We start from the raw sequence: 15,869 nt of genomic DNA on the forward strand, positions 1-15,869 counted from the left end.
GGACCTCACTAGCTTGCGGTTATGCTTCAGGCAGGGGTGGGGTGCTGTCGTGCAGTGTAGGAACACCACTGCTGGAATCAGGGGCTGAGGACACGCACTGCAACTTGTGTTCACAAAGGTTCCGGTAATGAGCATGTACCACCTTTATTAAGGAACTCCATGACAGCTGGATCCTGGATGCTTGTAGGAGCCCCCAGCTCAGCACCCACACAGGAGGGGTTTCAGACCCCTCTTTCCTGCCTCCCTGCGGTGGGTGGTAAGATGAGTATAAGACCAGGGCACTGCCGCAGCCACTATACCGAGACCAGTGCCAGCCCTTAAGAGGCTTCAACCCTCCAGGGACAGCGAGTTCCGGCTCAGCCTTCCCATCTTGGCCATGCTCAGCAGGCTTTTTACTGCTGAAAAGCTGGGGGACAGGCCATGGTGCCCCTTATTGCTGTCTGGTGAGCCTATGGGAAGAGGCCCTGCCCTCAGAGTGGCCTGTGGATGTCTCTGGCCAGAGATGGAGGAGCTGCTCTGGCTGGGGCTCAGGCCAGGCCCACTGGCGGGGGGCTCTCTTGAAGAGCCTTGCCTGCTTTCTGCCTGCCCATCAGACTGCATGGAGTTGTGAAGCTTGAAGGAGGTTGGATGTTGGTATGTGTTTCCTTCTTCCGCTCTGGGTGGGGGTCTGGGTCTTTGGAGCACTCCTTCTCCTCCCCTATGGACCCACTCTCTTCCTGTCCTGTTGGGAAGGGGGAGATGGTTATGTTTCAGTTCTTCGCCATGACTGCATGATAGCTTCTCGGCCCTAAGGGTGTGCCTTGGGCTCTAACGCAAGGGCTCTTACAGATGGCCCCAGGTCCAGGCCTTGTGCTACATTTGGGCACCAACAGGTGAGGGCCTGTGGCCTTTGGGCCCTGTGTGAGAGCAGAGCAGGAGACAGGGTGGGGAGCCCAGCCCTTCCTTCAGTGAGGGGGCTGATGTAGTTGAGGTCGAGGCCACACGGGAGGCTGGAGGACTAAGCCCAGCGCTCCCACTAGCATCTGGCAGTTTTCCAGGCAGCAGCAGGGAGCGGGGCAAGCGGTGGGTGGTTGGTGGCCTAGCTCTGAGCCCAGGGCAGCCTAGGTCATCACCAGACCCTCAGAGCCCGTGGAGCTAGCGGACTCAGAGCCAGCCTGGAGCCGCAGGCCCATGGGATTGTAGAGATCAAAGTCCTCGGCTACGGCCAGCTGCACACGCCCATTGAGGCCCCTCCTGCCCGGCTCCAGAAAGACCACATGCTTGTGGACACTGGCCTTGCGGCTGGGCACATCGGGTGGGGTGGTGCTGAGCACCGAGGAGGACTGCGCGCTCAGGTCCTGGAGGGGACTGGGTGCCCGGGGCCACCGGCGGCGGCAGCAGCGGCAGGTGCGGCGGTAGCAGCGGCGGCAGCCAGGGCAGGGCGGTGCGAACAGATAGAGCAGCACGAGCACCAGGCCCACGGCGCAGCCCAGGAGGGTGGTGAAGCCTGTGTTGAAAGCCTCAGGCTCGGGGCGTGGGGAGTGCACGCTCACGTTGTACTCGTGCGTCTGGTTGTGGTGCAAGTGGGGCCCGACGGCCAGGCACACGAAGAGTCCCTCGTGCCGTGGCTGCACATTGCTGATGGCCAAGCTGCCGTCTGCCAGCACAGCGATGCTGCCGTCTTGGGACCCCGGGGCCACCAGCAGCTCCTGCTTTGGGGACACCCATGCGACGCGCAGAGCAGGGATGCTGGTGTTGCAGCGTAGCCTCAGGGACCGACCCATCTGCACGTGCAGCTGCTCCTCCGGCCGCTCCAGGCCCTGAGCCAGGGTGGCTGAGCAGTTCTCGAAGACCCGGCTGTGCTCAAAGAAGCGCACGCGGGACGCAGGCACCTTGAAAGCCAGGCACGTGTATTCCCTGGTGAAGTCACTGACGGCGCTGAGGCCCCGCTGGTGCCAGCGCCGCAGCAGCTGGTAAAGGCGGCAGTCGCAGGGCAGGGGGTTGTTGTGTAAGTAAAGGCCGTTCTTGAGAAAGGCCGGCAGGGCGGCCAGGGCAGTGGCGGGGATGCGGCCCAGGCGGTTGGAGGAGAGGTCCAGCGTACGAAGGTGGGTGGCACCCAGGCCGTGGAGGTGGTGGAAAGAGAAAGAGGAGAGCTCATTGCAGCCCAGGTAGAGTGCACTGAGTGCGCCCAGGCCCCGGAATGCGTGCTCGTCCAAGTGTGCCAGTCGGTTATTGAACAGGAGCAGCCTCTCTAGCGCCCCCAGCCCTTCGAGGTCGTGGCGTCCCAGCGCCCGCAGCTCGTTAGACGATAAGTCAAGCAGCCGCAGGCCACTGGCATTGGTGAAGACTCCGCGACCTAGCACATCCAGCTCGTTGTGACCAAGGTGCAAGGCGCGCAGACGGGCGAAAGGCGTCAGCCACCCGGGGCGCAGGCGCTGGAGGGCGTTGTGGCTCAGGTCAAGGTCTGTGGCAGCGGCCGGCAGCGCAGCCGGCACATCCTGCAGCCCCAGGCCCGTGCAGCTCAGCAGGTCGGCGGCACACACACATTTGTAGGGGCAGTTATGGGGCGCGGAGGGCACGAAGCCCTCCGCGCCCAGGCTGCCCACCCCTACGCGCGGAAGGCACAGCAGTGCACCCAGCAGCACCAGCCAGGCCATAGTGGTGCCTGCTGGGGCTGGGACCGGGGCAGCTCAGTGAGGGACCTAGCACGGGGACTCACCCACTTCTGCTAGCTGTGAGCTCCGCCCCGCACACCAACGGCCCCTGCTCCCCGGCTCCAGGTCCGGATCTGGGGCCAACCTTCCCCACAGTACTCCCTGGTCCGGCTTCCCCAGCTCTCCGAGTCCTTCCCTGGTCAGCTTCTAAATACTCTCCTGGAGGAGGGCGGGGCCTCAGCCTCCCATTGGCTCCTGTTGGGAGGAGGCGAAGAAGCCCCTCCTCCCCGAGACCAAGGTTCCCATGTGGCCGCCATAGGGGGCGCAAATCCGCCACCAATGCCCCAGGCTGTGCTTAACCAGTGTCTTTGCGGTGCCCATCTACCCCGTTAACAGTAGGAGGGGAAACCTGGGAGGCAGTCCTTTAAGCTGCTAGTGATGTTTATTGTCTTCTTTGGAGAGTTAGTGTTTATTAGGAGTAGGCGGGCTTTCCTCATCTGCTGGTCACCCCCTTAAACTGGCACCCAGGCTATAGGAGTTCTTACTGGGATCTAGGATGAGAGACGTGGGGGGTGGGGGACAGGAAGTGAAAAGCAGGGATGTGGGCTGGACTGTCTCACCACTCCTGCCTCTCCAGCAGGTACCGCTTTCTGACTGTCCTTACCCCCATTCTCCCACTAGGACAGAGAGAGCCACGTCAGTGCTCCTTGCTGATCCCTGCTTCCAGCTCCGCTCTATATGTTATCTCCTGGGGCAGCCAGAGCCCCCTGCCCCTGGCACTGCCCTGCCTGCCCCTGACCGGAAGCGCTTCTCCCTGCAGAGCTGTGAGTGTGCTGGGGGGTGGGGGGTCGGTCAGGGATTTGGGGCTGGGCTAGATCAGGAGTCTCAAGAGCAAATCCCCAAGTTGTGGTGCTTAAGAGGCACTGGGTTCTAGGGCCACATTGGGTCTGACAATGGCTACCACCCCCAGACACAGATTACATCAGTGCCGAGGAGCTGGCTCAGGTGGAACAGATGCTGGCACACCTGACCTCTGCGTCTGCCCAGGCAGCGGCTGCCTCCCTGGTGAGTGGGCACCACGGCACCCAGGTGTATGCCCCTGCATACATGCTGGCACAACTGTGCACGCTGTTTAGGTATAGTCTTTTGTCTGCTTGTCTGGGTGACCATCCCCAGCCCACCCTGTACTCTGCTCCCTGCAGCCCACCAGCGAGGAAGACCTCTGCCCCATCTGCTATGCTCACCCCATCTCTGCTGTGTTCCAGCCCTGTGGCCATAAGTCCTGCAAGTAAGTGGGCCCCATGGATATAGGGAGCTGCGGAAGCAGCAAGGGTACTCAGGCCGTCTTCATCCTCCTCCCCTCCCCTGTTGTAGAGCCTGCATCAACCAGCACCTGATGAACAACAAGGACTGCTTTTTCTGCAAAGCCACCATCGTGTCTGTAGAGGACTGGGAGAAGACGGCGAGCACCAGTACCACCACTTCCTCGGCCGCCTAGCCCACAGAGCAGCAGCCTCCACCCCTGAACTCAGACCCAGGCTGGGCCCTATTTATGAGCTCCCCTTGCCCTGTTCCCATGACCCCCCTGCCATGTCCAACCTCCTTGCCTGAGTGTAACCTCACTGGCAGGAGCCCAGCCGTGTCCTAATTGTGCCTGAGCTCGACTTTCAGTCAGGGCCACAGTGAGCATTAAATTATTATTCCATACAGCCCTGGCCCGGCCCTTCTTGAGGGAGTAGGCTTTGTGGGGTATGCTCAGCAAGGGACCTGCCAGATTGTGTCCACAGGAGGGCAGGTGTCCCAACCCTTCAGCCTTGTCCGGTCCTCCCAGATAAACAGTGAGTCCAGGGCCTTCGGATGTATCAGGCCAGGGTGCCCCCTGCCAACAGGGAAATGGGGACTCAGCCAGCCCCCAGCATCCCCTCACATGATGATGCGAGGTTCCGGCACCGACTCGCCGATAGATTTATGGGGCAGCACGCTGGCCCCATTGAGGTAGAGCTCGTCGTTAACGATGACATCTTCACCCAGCACCGTCACGTTCTCCATGCGCACCTCGGGGGGAGGGGGCATGCCTAGTCAGCGGGGCAAGACGCCTTCCCTGGCCCTCCCCCACCCGGCCCAGGCCCCAGGCTTACCCACTGGCCCACGCGGCAGCGCCAGCCCACAATGCAGGACTCAAGCCAGGAGTGGGAGCGGATGCGGGCACCCCGCAGCACCGTGCACCGCCGGATGCACACACCATCTTCCACCACCACACCCGGGCCCAGGCTCACGTTGGGGCCAATGCTACAGTTGCGGCCGATGTGGGCACTCGGGTCCTAAGGACCGTGGGGAGAATACAAGTGAGGCACTCCTCTCCCAAGCCTGAGAAGGGGTGCGGAGGATGGGCTGGACAGGGTGCTCACCACCAGCACGTTGCCCACAATGCCAGGGCCTGAGTACAGTTGCTCAGGCTGCTTCTGTCGTAGGGACTGTAGGAAGAGGCACATGCCGGTGAGGAAATCCTTGGGCTGCCCTATATCCATCCAGAAGCCTGTTGGGAGGAAATGCATCAGGGGGCTCAGCCCGGCCACACCACACCCCTACCCTGTGGCCTCCCTGCCTCACCCTGCAGCTCCATGGCATATAGCTGCCCCTCCTTGGCCATGACAGGGAAGATCTCCTTCTCAATGGATGTAGGCTGCAGCTGTGGGAGTGGGCAGCTTGTGAGCAGGGTCGTGGGTGGGGACACTACCCAAGCCCACCCCGCAGCTCACTTCTACACACCTGGATGCGCCGCAGCACCGCGGGGCTCAGGATGTACATTCCTGCGTTGATCTTGTTGGACACAAACACCTGTGGCTTTTCCACGAACCGGTGAATGCGGCCTGTGTCAGCCTCACATACCACCACACCATACTTCGAGGGTTCCTCCACTTTGGTCACCTGAGCGGAGGAGGACCTCAGACCCAGTCTGGGGGGCTGTGCCCCAATGCTTAAAGACATATACTGTACAGCTTTGCACCAATGACCCAATGGGACAGTTAAAAACTGGGCAGTGGGAAAGGCTGGGCAAGGGGCACAGGAGTGTCAGAGAAGAAAGACCTGGTCCCTTACCAGGATGGAGCCCTCCTGGCCGTGGTGCCGGTGGAACTGCACCATGGCTTGGAAGGGGAAATCACAGATCACGTCACTGTTGAGGACGAAGAAAGGTTCTGCAGTCTCAGAGAGCAGGTCACGGGCAAGTGCCAGGGGCCCAGCTAGAAGAGAAGTACCCGATCATCTTCCCGGACGCGGGTGGGGAGGGTTTGAGCTCAGAGGCTCAGGAGACCCCAGCCAGGCTGGCTCTTACCCCTTCCCAGGCCCTAGACCCTCCCCAAGGGACCTTTACTGACCTGTCCCCAGAGGCTCTTCTTCATGGGACATGGAGATTCGGATTCCCAGCTGGAAGGGAGAAACGGCCTGTCAGGTTCCTCCCACCAGGGTGGGTGGTTGCGCGGGGAGCAAAGAGAAAGGTCAAAAGTCCGAGCCTCACCCTCTGCTCCTGCGCCTTCATTTCCTTCTCCAGCACCTGAGACATGTAGCTCACGGCCAGAATCACGTGGTCCACGCCTGCCTGTTGGACAAAACAGCGCCCGCCGACAGAAGGGCTCAGCCGTAAGGTACGGGCGTTCGCGACCCCCAAGTGCTAGCCGTCCCTCTTCCAGCCAGGTCCCACCACAACACCGACCCCTCGGGGTCTTACCGCGGCCAGCGCCTCCACTTGGTGCAGCAAGATGGGCTTATTGCAGAAATCCACCAGTGGTTTCGGGATGCTCAGCGTCAGCGGCCGCAGACGCGTCCCATAGCCGCCCACCAAGATCAGTGCCTTCATCGCGCCTGCGGGCGGCCGGAGAGTGAATCCCGGGCTCCGCGGCCCGGCTCGCCCGGCGGAGCCCTGCCACACACACCCGCCGCCATGCCCGGCCCCACGCCCTTCGCCTGCCAGACTGACCCACTCTGGCTCTGCCTTGGCCGCCCAGTCCACTCCGACGCCGGCCCGGGGCAGTACACAGCAGTACACGACGAGAGTCGGAGGGCGGCTGGCCCCGAAGTCAGGCCGGACCTAGGCGGGCGGTGACGTAAGCCCGAGCCGGCCAATCGGCTGCCGTTTACGTGGCACGGACGCCGACGTCGGAGCGCTGAAACGCAGCTCTCCGGCAGACGTAGCCAATAAGAGGCCGGGCGCGCCCGGCTGCCATGGGGACCCGGCCCCGGGCCCGCGGGTCAGCTAACCATTGGCGGATCCAAAGGCGGAACTGGCGCCAAGGGCGAGGCTTCCTTCCCGACGGGTGCCGGGGTCGGCCACCACACGGCCGCTTCCGGCCCCGCCCCGGAGGGACGGGAGCCGCGGTGGGGCAGGGCCTGTGTCCTGGAAGCCGCGGGACAGCAAAGACGCAGACACACGTCAGTTTCTAGAGGCTTTATTTTGACATAACACGACCTTAGACACAAGCGGGGCGGGCAGCGCTAGGTGCACAGAAAGGGGCGACCCGGTCCAAGGCCCGAGCACCCCTCCCCCGCACGCAAGGTCCCGAGGAGACGCGGGTGGCCCAGCTGCGGCCGGAGCCAAGAGTGGAAGGGAGGCAGGCCTCGGGCGGCGTGGGCAGGTTTAGGAGGGTTCCAGGAAAGTAGAGAGCGATTCCTAGAGGCGAGGCCTCACAGTTCCCCGAGAAGTAAAGGAACCAGGTCCTTCCCAGGGTGCTCCATTTTTTTCCTCATTAAAACTTTTTTTTAATCGGCAATAACAGAACCAAATTGAACAGCTTTAAAGTTCCAAGCAATCTGCATCTAGGGGGCGTGCACGTGGCCAGATGTGTGCGAGTGAGCAGCGGCTACAGAACTAGCCCAGGCCTTTGGCCCCTGGGGCAACCCCTACATCCACTGCACAGGACCCGGTGTGGAGGGAGGGGTGGGGTCCCTGGCAAGCTGCTACACTGGTCCCCTTCCTCGTTAAGCACCGCCGGTCCCACCCCCCCCAACTAGCCCAGGGGGCTGGTGTCGACTTGGCCCAGGGAAGCACTAGAGAGAGGGGTCACTTGAGCGCCCCAACCCGTGATCCCGCGTTGCACTTTGGTCCCAAGTTGGGGTTTGGGAAGGCAGAGCCTGGCAGGGACAGGGCTCTCTGGCAAGGAGCAGGCAAAAAGAGTAGAGGCAGTGTGTGTGTGTGTGTGTGTGTGTACGCACACACATGCCCACCACCCACCAGATAACAGAGCTGGGTCTCCAAATATCAAAAGTGCTGAAAAAAGGGTTCCTGCCCTGATGGAGCAGCAGCGAATCTCAGGCCCTTCTGCTCTTTTTAGTGCCAGGAAAACACTGGATAGTGGATATAGTCTCTCTCACTAGGAAGAGCAGAACAAGGCAGCATCTGCTCCCAAAACATAGGAACTCAGGAGGCACAGCACATCCCCAGGCTGGAGAGGTTCAACTAAAGGGGGTCCCAAGTGGCCCCTGACTCTGTCTTAGCCTCTGCCCTGCCAGGAAATGAGTCTACACTAATGAAGAGCCACCACCCCTATGGCTGAAGCCACAGAATGGTACAGGAAAAATGGTCGTTACTGACCAGAAACAGGCAAGCTGTCCCTCCCAGCCCCAAGGAATGGGAACCTGCCCACCACTGGCACCAGGATCAGAGGGCCGAGAGAGAGATGGGATCCATCAAGGAGCCCATTTAAAATGTGTGAAGCTGCATCTCTAATGACTCAGAAAGTAGTCCACCAGTTCCAAGGCCTCTTAGGCTGACAGGCTTACCTTTAATGCCCAAAGACATGCCCAAAGTGACAATGACAGTGGCCCTAAGCTCAGAGGTGAGGGCACTAACCCTGGCAATGGCTAGATGAGTACAGTGTCACCTCCTGGCCACATGTTCGAGGTGGCAGATCTCTGTGCCATTAGGGCCAGCGGCAAAAATGATTAAAACCACCAGAAAGGTCACCCCCTTGGACCTTCACTGTACCACTGTCAGCGTGGGGCAGGGCTACACGCCAGGCCCACAGAGAAGGTGCTGGGTCATCCAGGAAACACCTCCTACAATTCACTTGCTACCAGTTCTTTGTAGAAAGGTAGCACCCCTTGACAACAGGCACAGGGGCAAAAGCTCACCTCAGAAATGGCATGACACAAATCAGTACTTACTAATAAACAAGGCTACAGCCCAGGAAAAAGATCCCAAGAGACAAGGGCTGGCAGATGGACAAATGGACAGACTGATGGATCCCAGGACTGATGAGACCAAACTCATTAGCAGAATCTGGACACCTGCAACCCAAGGTCCAAATAATGTCCCCATGATCCCATAAGCTTAAAGCTCTCCCTCACAAGACTGGAGCTCCTCACCGTGGGCTGCTGCCTCGAGCTTAGCCTAGGGAAAGGTGACACCCTGAGCGGACCACAGCCCTTGAGCCCTGGGAAGGGCAGCCTATCCAGAGGCAGCACAGCTGCCCAAGCTAGAGGAAGGAGTCTCCCACCCACAGCACAAGAACTGCAAATACTGTCTAGGCCAGAGCCACCAGAGGCCCTGAGGCCTGCTGGGACACTGATTCTCATCGGCAAACAGAGCAGGTACCCTTCAGTGGGGCAAGAAGGAGTGGCTTCCACAGGCAAGGGATCTTGATAAGAAAGGCTTGCTGGGGTGTGCAGGCAGGAAGAGGAGCAGGTTCAAGTGCCAAAGAGTGCCTGGGGATCCCAGGGCCTGCCCTCTGCCATAAGCTGGTCTCAGCCCAGCTTTCTCATGCCAAGGTCAGAACCAAGGACGGGTCCAGCAATGTGCAACTGGCCCTGTGCTACCCGGGGGGCATGTGTTAAAAAGCTGGCTGATGCCTATGCCACCAGACTAGAAAGTCCCCCAACAGATGGGCACCCAGTCCTCTACAGGTAAGGAACAACGGATGAGTGAGCACAGAGGGGCCCTGCACCAGCCCAGGGCTTCACCCTAAACCAGCAAGACCCCGCAGCCACAGACGCCAAAGACCTAGGCAAGAGAAACCAATGTCCAAGGGTACCCTGTCCCTGCTGCCGAGCCCATCCACCAGAGGCACCCTTTCCTTCCTAAGTCAGCCTGGACACAGCAGTCAGAGCCGTAGAGCTAGAGGAGCCTGGCTGAGAGGATGTGTGTTGTGCCCTCCTTCACTTTATATATACGGATTCCAGGCTACAGCTAAAAACATTTCTTTTAGTTTACACCAAAGAGAAATATAACCCTTTTAAAAGCAAGTCTGTGTGTCCTCACGGCGAGTTCAGTCAGAGCAATGGTCCCTGCCTGCGGGTGGAGAGGAAGGGGTTCTGGGGGCCCAGGGCTGGGCCTACTGGTTCTCGTCCCGCATCTGTTCCATGATGCTGATGAGGTTCTCCAGGCCGAACACATAGCCTCGGTCCGGCCCGTCATGCACGGTGGGGTCATCCCGGAAGCCCTTGAACGTGCTGTGTGCAAAGTCGATCATGCGGACATCCACCTTGGGTGGAGAGGAGGGGCCAGCCTCAGGGCTGGTGCTACTGGGGCTGGTGCTGGGACCACAGGGCGGTGCCCCCTCAGAGAGCCCTGTATCCAGGTGCTTGAGACGCATCTCTGCCCGGCGGTCCAGGAAGGACTCTGCCCGGCACTCCCTGCCATCATAGATGACAAGCAGGGAGCTAGAGTAGAAGCGGTAGGAGGCCTGCCGCTCCAGCACAGCTTTCAGGCCCCGCAGTTTGCTCAGGATGGGCTCAAAAAGGTCACGCCTCAGGTCCAGGCCGTTGTGCAGGTACTGATAGAGGGCGTTGCGGAAGCCTTCAATGGAGAGCCCGCGGCCATAGTACTTGTTCCTGCAGAGGTAATGCCCTGTATCCAGCTGGTACACCTGAAAGCCCAGGAGACAGAGCGGGTGAGCACCAGGAGTCTGAAAGTCTGATGACCTTCAGGTGCCCTGGGCAGGCACTGTCTCGAAAGTACTGACCAGTCTGACTCATCCCAGTGTCAAGGCCACAGGCTCTCACAGAGGCTCTGGATCTGGAGCCCAGACTAAGGTCAAAGGGCAAGGCCAAGAGGGGTCAGGGAACCCTGTGGAGGCTCCTGGGACTCACCCTCTCGGAGGAGATTCTGGACCACTGTGGGCCAGGAGGACACCTGGCAGGGGGAGCAGGCAGGTACGTGGGCCACCCAAGCCCCACAGGTGGCGGCAGCGAGGCTCTCACCAGGGGCAACTCACCTGCATGCCACAGACCCTGACACCCAGTGAGGCTGACGTACTCTGCTCGCACTTCCTCATCTGCCGGGCCGCCTTCTCCGCGGATGCATCATCCCCGTGCTGCCGGGTGCCCATCTTCAGGTCCAGCACACAGGGGTACTTGAAGTGGTGCACCACGTTCTCAAGCAAGAGGAACTCTGGGCCATGGTCAAGGAGATTAACAGCCACACTCACCACCAGCCCCAGCCAGGAAGCCATGACCAAATTTTTCTATTAAAGGGGCATTCTCTTCTAATGTGATCTGTATTCACCTCACAAACTCTCAAATGTAGATGTCACACCACTGGCTTACTCCTTCTTTTCAAAAATTTTTTATTGTAGCAAAATATACATAACATAAAATTTACCATTTTCACTATGTTTAACTGTACAATTCAGTGGCATTAAGCATATTCACATAACTGTGCAACCACCATCACCAGAACTTTTTCATCTTCCCAAACAAAAACTAGAAACTGTACCCACCTCTCCCATTCCTCTTCAGACCCCCACCCCCAGTAACTACCATTCTATTTTCTGTCTCTAGGAATATGACTATTCTGGACGCTTCATATTTGTCCTTTTGTGTCTGGCCGTTTCACTTAGTAAAAATGTTTTCAAGTTTTATCCAATTTGTGTGTAGCATGTGACAAAATTTCATTCCTATTTATGGCTGAAAAATATTCTGTGATATATATATATGCCAAATATGCTGATACCATCAATTTTTTTCTGTTTTATTCTGTCCTGCAGGCACAAACAAACTAAAGAAGACCTGGAAGATTCACATATATCCCTGGCACCAGCAGTAAACCAAGGTCCTACAAAAGTCACACCCCACCCAGGTCTAAAAGAAATAAGGAAGACATCTTTGCAGCACTACTACAAACATGAGAAATCAGGATTATCATTCCTGAATAGGAATCTTAGAAAAAGGTGGATTTTAATTTCTATCCTGCCTTTTTCTGACTAAACTTCAAACCAGTAGACTACATATTTAAACTTGTCCCTGGTATTTCTAGAACCTTCTGCTTAAAATGCCACTATGGTCCTGGCTGGCTGACATTTATACACATGTCCTCATTTACATCTACTGTCTGCAACCATCTTGGATAAAGGTACAGCTTTGTCATGTCTGTCAGAAGTCATCGGGACCACAGCCTGGACCTCACTTCCATACTGGGGGACAAGAAGCAATCACATGATCTTGGATGGTAAGATACTTGGCATCACTTGACGATGAACATATTAACATCTTCTAATTCTTTATAAAGAATAAATTACAGAAAACCATTAAATTGGTCTTTAATTAATTTCATCACCTGCTATAACCTATAAAAGTAGCAATAAAACTTAAAAAGGGCCACAGGAACACCTCACAGTGCCGGAGAGCACAGGCTCTTGAATCCTACTTTGGCCATTCACGGGCCTGGGCACAGCACTTAATCCCCCTGTGCTCCAATCTCCTCATCTATAAATGGGCTTCGTTAACACTTCCTCCCTCAAGACAGTTCTGAAAACAGTAAAGAGAGAGGGCTCAGCACATTTCCCCTCAGTTTCTCAGTATTAGTTCTTCACAGTCTACTGCTTCAATCACCATAAACAATCACCAGAATTCGCATTTTATAATACTTCTTTACTTTTACCATCTTAAAGACTATTACATATTGTTCAGGTATGGTGTTTATCTTAGACAAAAAACAAAAACAAAAACAAAACCCACTTACCACTTTGTCATAATTACTTTATCATAGCCACTTTGTCTAAGGGAGAAACTGTGTGTGCACATGCACGCACACACATGCAGATCCCTGATTCTAGACATGCACTGATACATACAGTAACCACTGAGCACATCTAGCCATTTAAATTGAAATAAATGCAAAATTCTATAATTCTGTAATTCTATAATTCAGTCAGCAAGCATGTTTCAGTTACTGGGTGTGGCCAGTGGCTACCATACTAAACACAGATACACACACCTTCACTGTCCCAGAAGGTTCTGCTGGACAGCACTCTTCTGAACTGCCAAGTTAAAGCTTCAGGCTTACCAGTTCGGAAAGGCAGGAGAAAACGTGTCAATAAAACAAAGAAGGACAATGAGCCTATGAAAAAGGATGATGAGAGCAAGACGTGCTCCCAGACAGAGAGGGCCACGGGCCTGGTGCTAGAAGGTGTCCTGACACAGGACCAACCCACGGTCCCAGCAGAGGGCACTGTTGAAGCCTTAATAACAAGGATACTGTAGAGCTTTCGGTCCTTGGACTCGGAGCGCATGCGGCTCAGCTGCTGCTTGTGACAGCGCAGGCTCCAGGGATTGTGGCTGATCTTCTCAGAACTCAGACCACTGTTGCCGTCCAGCATCTGGAAAGGGACATCCGAGTGGCTGTGGAGCTCCACCTTCGGACTCTTTGCCTCCTGGGAGCTAAGAAGGAAGAACAGGACACACTGCTGAGGGGCTCAGACAAGTCACCCTCTGGGGTCTCAGTGCACAGGGTGAAGGAGGCCTAGATCAGGTCTAATCCGCCACCCATGGCCCCTGCTGAAGGGTGGCACAGGGGTCCCGGATGCATGAACGCATTGAAAGGGAGTCATGAGTGTATTTATACGTGTGTCTCTGAAAACGGTCTCAAAAATAACTCTTGGCATCAAGTTATGTGATGAGGATACCACTCCAGATCCATCAGGAAGGCTATTCGAAAAATCAACTGGAACAAGTGTTGTAGAGGATGTGGAGATACTGGAACCTCCACACGCTGCTGGAGGGACTGCAAAACGGTGCAGCCGCTGTGAAAAAGTCTGGTGGTTCCTCAAAAACACCAAATGTAGAATTATCATACGATCCAGCAATTCCAATCCTAGGTATGTACCTAAAAGAACTGAAAAAAGGAGCTCAAACAGAAACTCAACGCTCTGTTCACAGCAACACTACCATAAACAAGAGATGGAAACAACCCAAGTGCCCATCAGAGCATGAATGGAAAAGCCAGGTGTGCCATACCCACACCGCAGAGGAACATTGGCAATACAAAGGAAGGGAATTCTGACACAGGCAACCTGGATGGACTCTTGCTAAAACCGTCTTGCTAAGGGAAATAAACCAGACACAAAAGGAGTACTGTAGGAATCCACTCGTCTAAGGTAACTGCACATTCACAGAAACAGAAAAGAGAACAGCGGTTGCCAGTGACTGCGGGGAAGGGGGGTGGAGAGCTATCGAACAGGTATGAAGCTGCTGCTGGAGATGAAAAGGAACCCTGGAAATGGACAGTATGAAGGCTGCACAAGAGCGTGCATGTATTTAATACAACTGAATGAAAGGTGAAATGATAAAATGATAGGTGTACTTTACAATTTTAAAAAATACAAAAATTGATGAATGCACAGTTTTATACTTAATAAATACAGGGTGGAGCCTGGGATGCCACTGTCGAGGACAAGAGCAGCCATTCTGTTTGTGTCCACGTCTACAACCAAATTTTTTTTTTAAAGATTTATTTATCTGATAGAGACACAGCAAGAGAGGAAACACAAGAAGGGGAGCTGGAGAGGGCAGAGAGCCCGATGCGGGGCTCAATCCCAGGACCCTGGGATCATGACCTGAGCTAAAGGCAGAGGCTTGACGACTGAGCCACCCAGGTGCTCCTACAAGCAAATTTTTAGTAAGATCTAAAAAAAGCATATGCTGACAATGTCTGCGTGCCGGGGTGGCCGCAGACCCAGGAAATGGCAGAGCAACTCCACAGCTCAGAGCAGCGGCGAAGCGTGGCAGCGGTATCAGATGCCAATGTCCTCTCCTACCTCTGCCTATGCGCTAAGTTACGCAGGACTGCACTAACCACCAGGCCCAGTATGTACTGGAAATGCAGACGCTCCCTGACAGGGTGGCTGGGCGGGCTGGGTGAAGTGGCTGAGAGACACGGGAAGACATTCCCATTCCTTCTAACCAGAAGTAGAGGAGCCACCAATCCCTCTCAGCATGACCAAACACTCATGTCCTCCTGGAGAGGGCACGGCTGAGGCCATTCATGAATGCCTTTTTTGTGATCCCCTTTAAGAAACAACAAGGTGAAGATGCCTGGGTGGCTCAGTCTGCTTTTGGCTCAGGTCATGATACCGGGGTCCTGGGATCAAGTTCCGCATCAGGCTCCCTGCTCAGCGGGAAGTCTGCTTCTTCCTCTGCCTGCCACTCTCGCTGCTTGTGCTCTCTCTGACAAATAAAATTTGAGAGAGAGAGAGAGAGAGAGAAGAAAGAAAGAAAGGAAGGAAGGAAGGAAGGAAGGAAGGAAGGGAGGGAGGGAAAAAGAAAAAAGAAAAAGAAACAACAAGGTTTACTCATCCGCCAAGGAAACCCAAATAAATTCTCCCCATGCCTCTTGGCCTCAGCCTTGGTGCTACAGCTCTGGCTCTGGTGAAGAAGCAAGCCCCACTCCTGGAGGTAACTTAGAGCTCCTGCGAACTGAAGTCAGACGCAGGTCTACTTTGATGTTTTTCTATGTACACTGGCTTTTCACCAGATGATTCATGAAGCAAGTTCTGTATCTCTAGAGAACAAAAGAAAGCCCACTCTAGAGAGCTGCTGAGGGAAAGGCATCAATGCCAGCTATGGGCTTGAGGACTTGGGGAACATTCCTTGTCACTAAGCTTGGGTCCCACAATCATCAGTGAAGAGGAAGCCCTTTGGGAATGACAAGGAAGCCCTGAAAAAGTGCTTCTGCAGACTGCAGTCTATTTTCCACAAGAATACTTAACACTTGGAGACCCTCCTCAATGGGTGTGAAGGCCTCTCCTTGCATTAGAGATGCAGAGCAGGCTACACAGGGCCCCTGACTGAGGACACGGGAGATGACACATCACACCTCAGCCGGAGTCTCGTGGGGTTCTGTGCTCCTCCATGTGAGTATGTCCTCTTCCAGCGATGGGAGCGGGGAGAGCTGGAAGGCCCCAGGCTCACAGCTTCAGGAGCCAGGGTGCACAGCATGTGCTGCTGAACTGATGTGATGTCGGAGTT

The 15,869-nt window shown here is 56.0% G+C and overlaps 4 protein-coding genes across 12 annotated transcripts in view; 1 reads left to right on the top strand and 3 right to left on the bottom strand.

Moving 5' to 3' along the window:
* Positions 1 to 4,340, top strand: part of RNF123 (ring finger protein 123) — a 30,308-nt gene extending 25,968 nt beyond the window's left edge. For 4 of the 6 annotated variants that reach the window (XM_032319878.1, XM_032319867.1, XM_032319902.1 and 1 more), the window contains 3 exons: positions 3,315 to 3,457; positions 3,604 to 3,921; positions 4,008 to 4,340. In XM_032319878.1, the coding sequence (XP_032175769.1) occupies positions 3,315 to 3,457; positions 3,604 to 3,921; positions 4,008 to 4,030 (484 nt within the window). In that variant the 3' untranslated portion in view covers positions 4,031 to 4,340. Of the gene's footprint in view, positions 1 to 3,314; positions 3,458 to 3,603 lie in introns of all 6 variants that reach the window. The other 2 variants (XM_032319894.1, XM_032319886.1) reach the window with 2 other exon arrangements.
* Positions 129 to 3,319, bottom strand: AMIGO3 (adhesion molecule with Ig like domain 3). The gene has a single exon (XM_032320033.1). The coding sequence runs from the start codon at positions 2,634 to 2,636 to the stop codon at positions 1,101 to 1,103; it is 1,536 nt and encodes a 511-aa protein (XP_032175924.1). The 5' UTR covers positions 2,637 to 3,319; the 3' UTR covers positions 129 to 1,100.
* On the bottom strand, positions 4,312 to 6,750 carry GMPPB (GDP-mannose pyrophosphorylase B). The gene is made up of 10 exons (XM_032320080.1): positions 6,610 to 6,750; positions 6,361 to 6,494; positions 6,151 to 6,231; positions 6,011 to 6,059; positions 5,733 to 5,875; positions 5,403 to 5,561; positions 5,244 to 5,322; positions 5,042 to 5,169; positions 4,772 to 4,954; positions 4,312 to 4,688 (listed from the first exon to the last, which is right to left on the bottom strand). The coding sequence occupies exons 2-10, from the start codon at positions 6,487 to 6,489 to the stop codon at positions 4,557 to 4,559; spliced, it is 1,083 nt and encodes a 360-aa protein (XP_032175971.1). The 5' UTR covers positions 6,490 to 6,494; positions 6,610 to 6,750; the 3' UTR covers positions 4,312 to 4,556.
* Positions 6,751 to 7,062: 312 nt separating this feature from the next.
* IP6K1 (inositol hexakisphosphate kinase 1) overlaps positions 7,063 to 15,869 on the bottom strand; it is a 62,748-nt gene continuing 53,941 nt past the window's right edge. For all 4 annotated transcript variants that reach the window (XM_032320062.1, XM_032320046.1, XM_032320054.1 and 1 more), the window contains 3 exons: positions 13,102 to 13,283; positions 10,841 to 11,016; positions 7,063 to 10,492 (listed from right to left, as the gene is read on the bottom strand). In XM_032320062.1, the coding sequence (XP_032175953.1) occupies positions 9,959 to 10,492; positions 10,841 to 11,016; positions 13,102 to 13,222 (831 nt within the window). In that variant the 5' untranslated portion in view covers positions 13,223 to 13,283 and the 3' untranslated portion in view covers positions 7,063 to 9,958. The remainder of the gene's footprint in view (positions 10,493 to 10,840; positions 11,017 to 13,101; positions 13,284 to 15,869) is intronic.

Source organism: Mustela erminea, chromosome 1 (genome assembly GCF_009829155.1).
Source record: "Mustela erminea isolate mMusErm1 chromosome 1, mMusErm1.Pri, whole genome shotgun sequence".
NCBI lineage: Eukaryota > Metazoa > Chordata > Mammalia > Carnivora > Mustelidae > Mustela > Mustela erminea.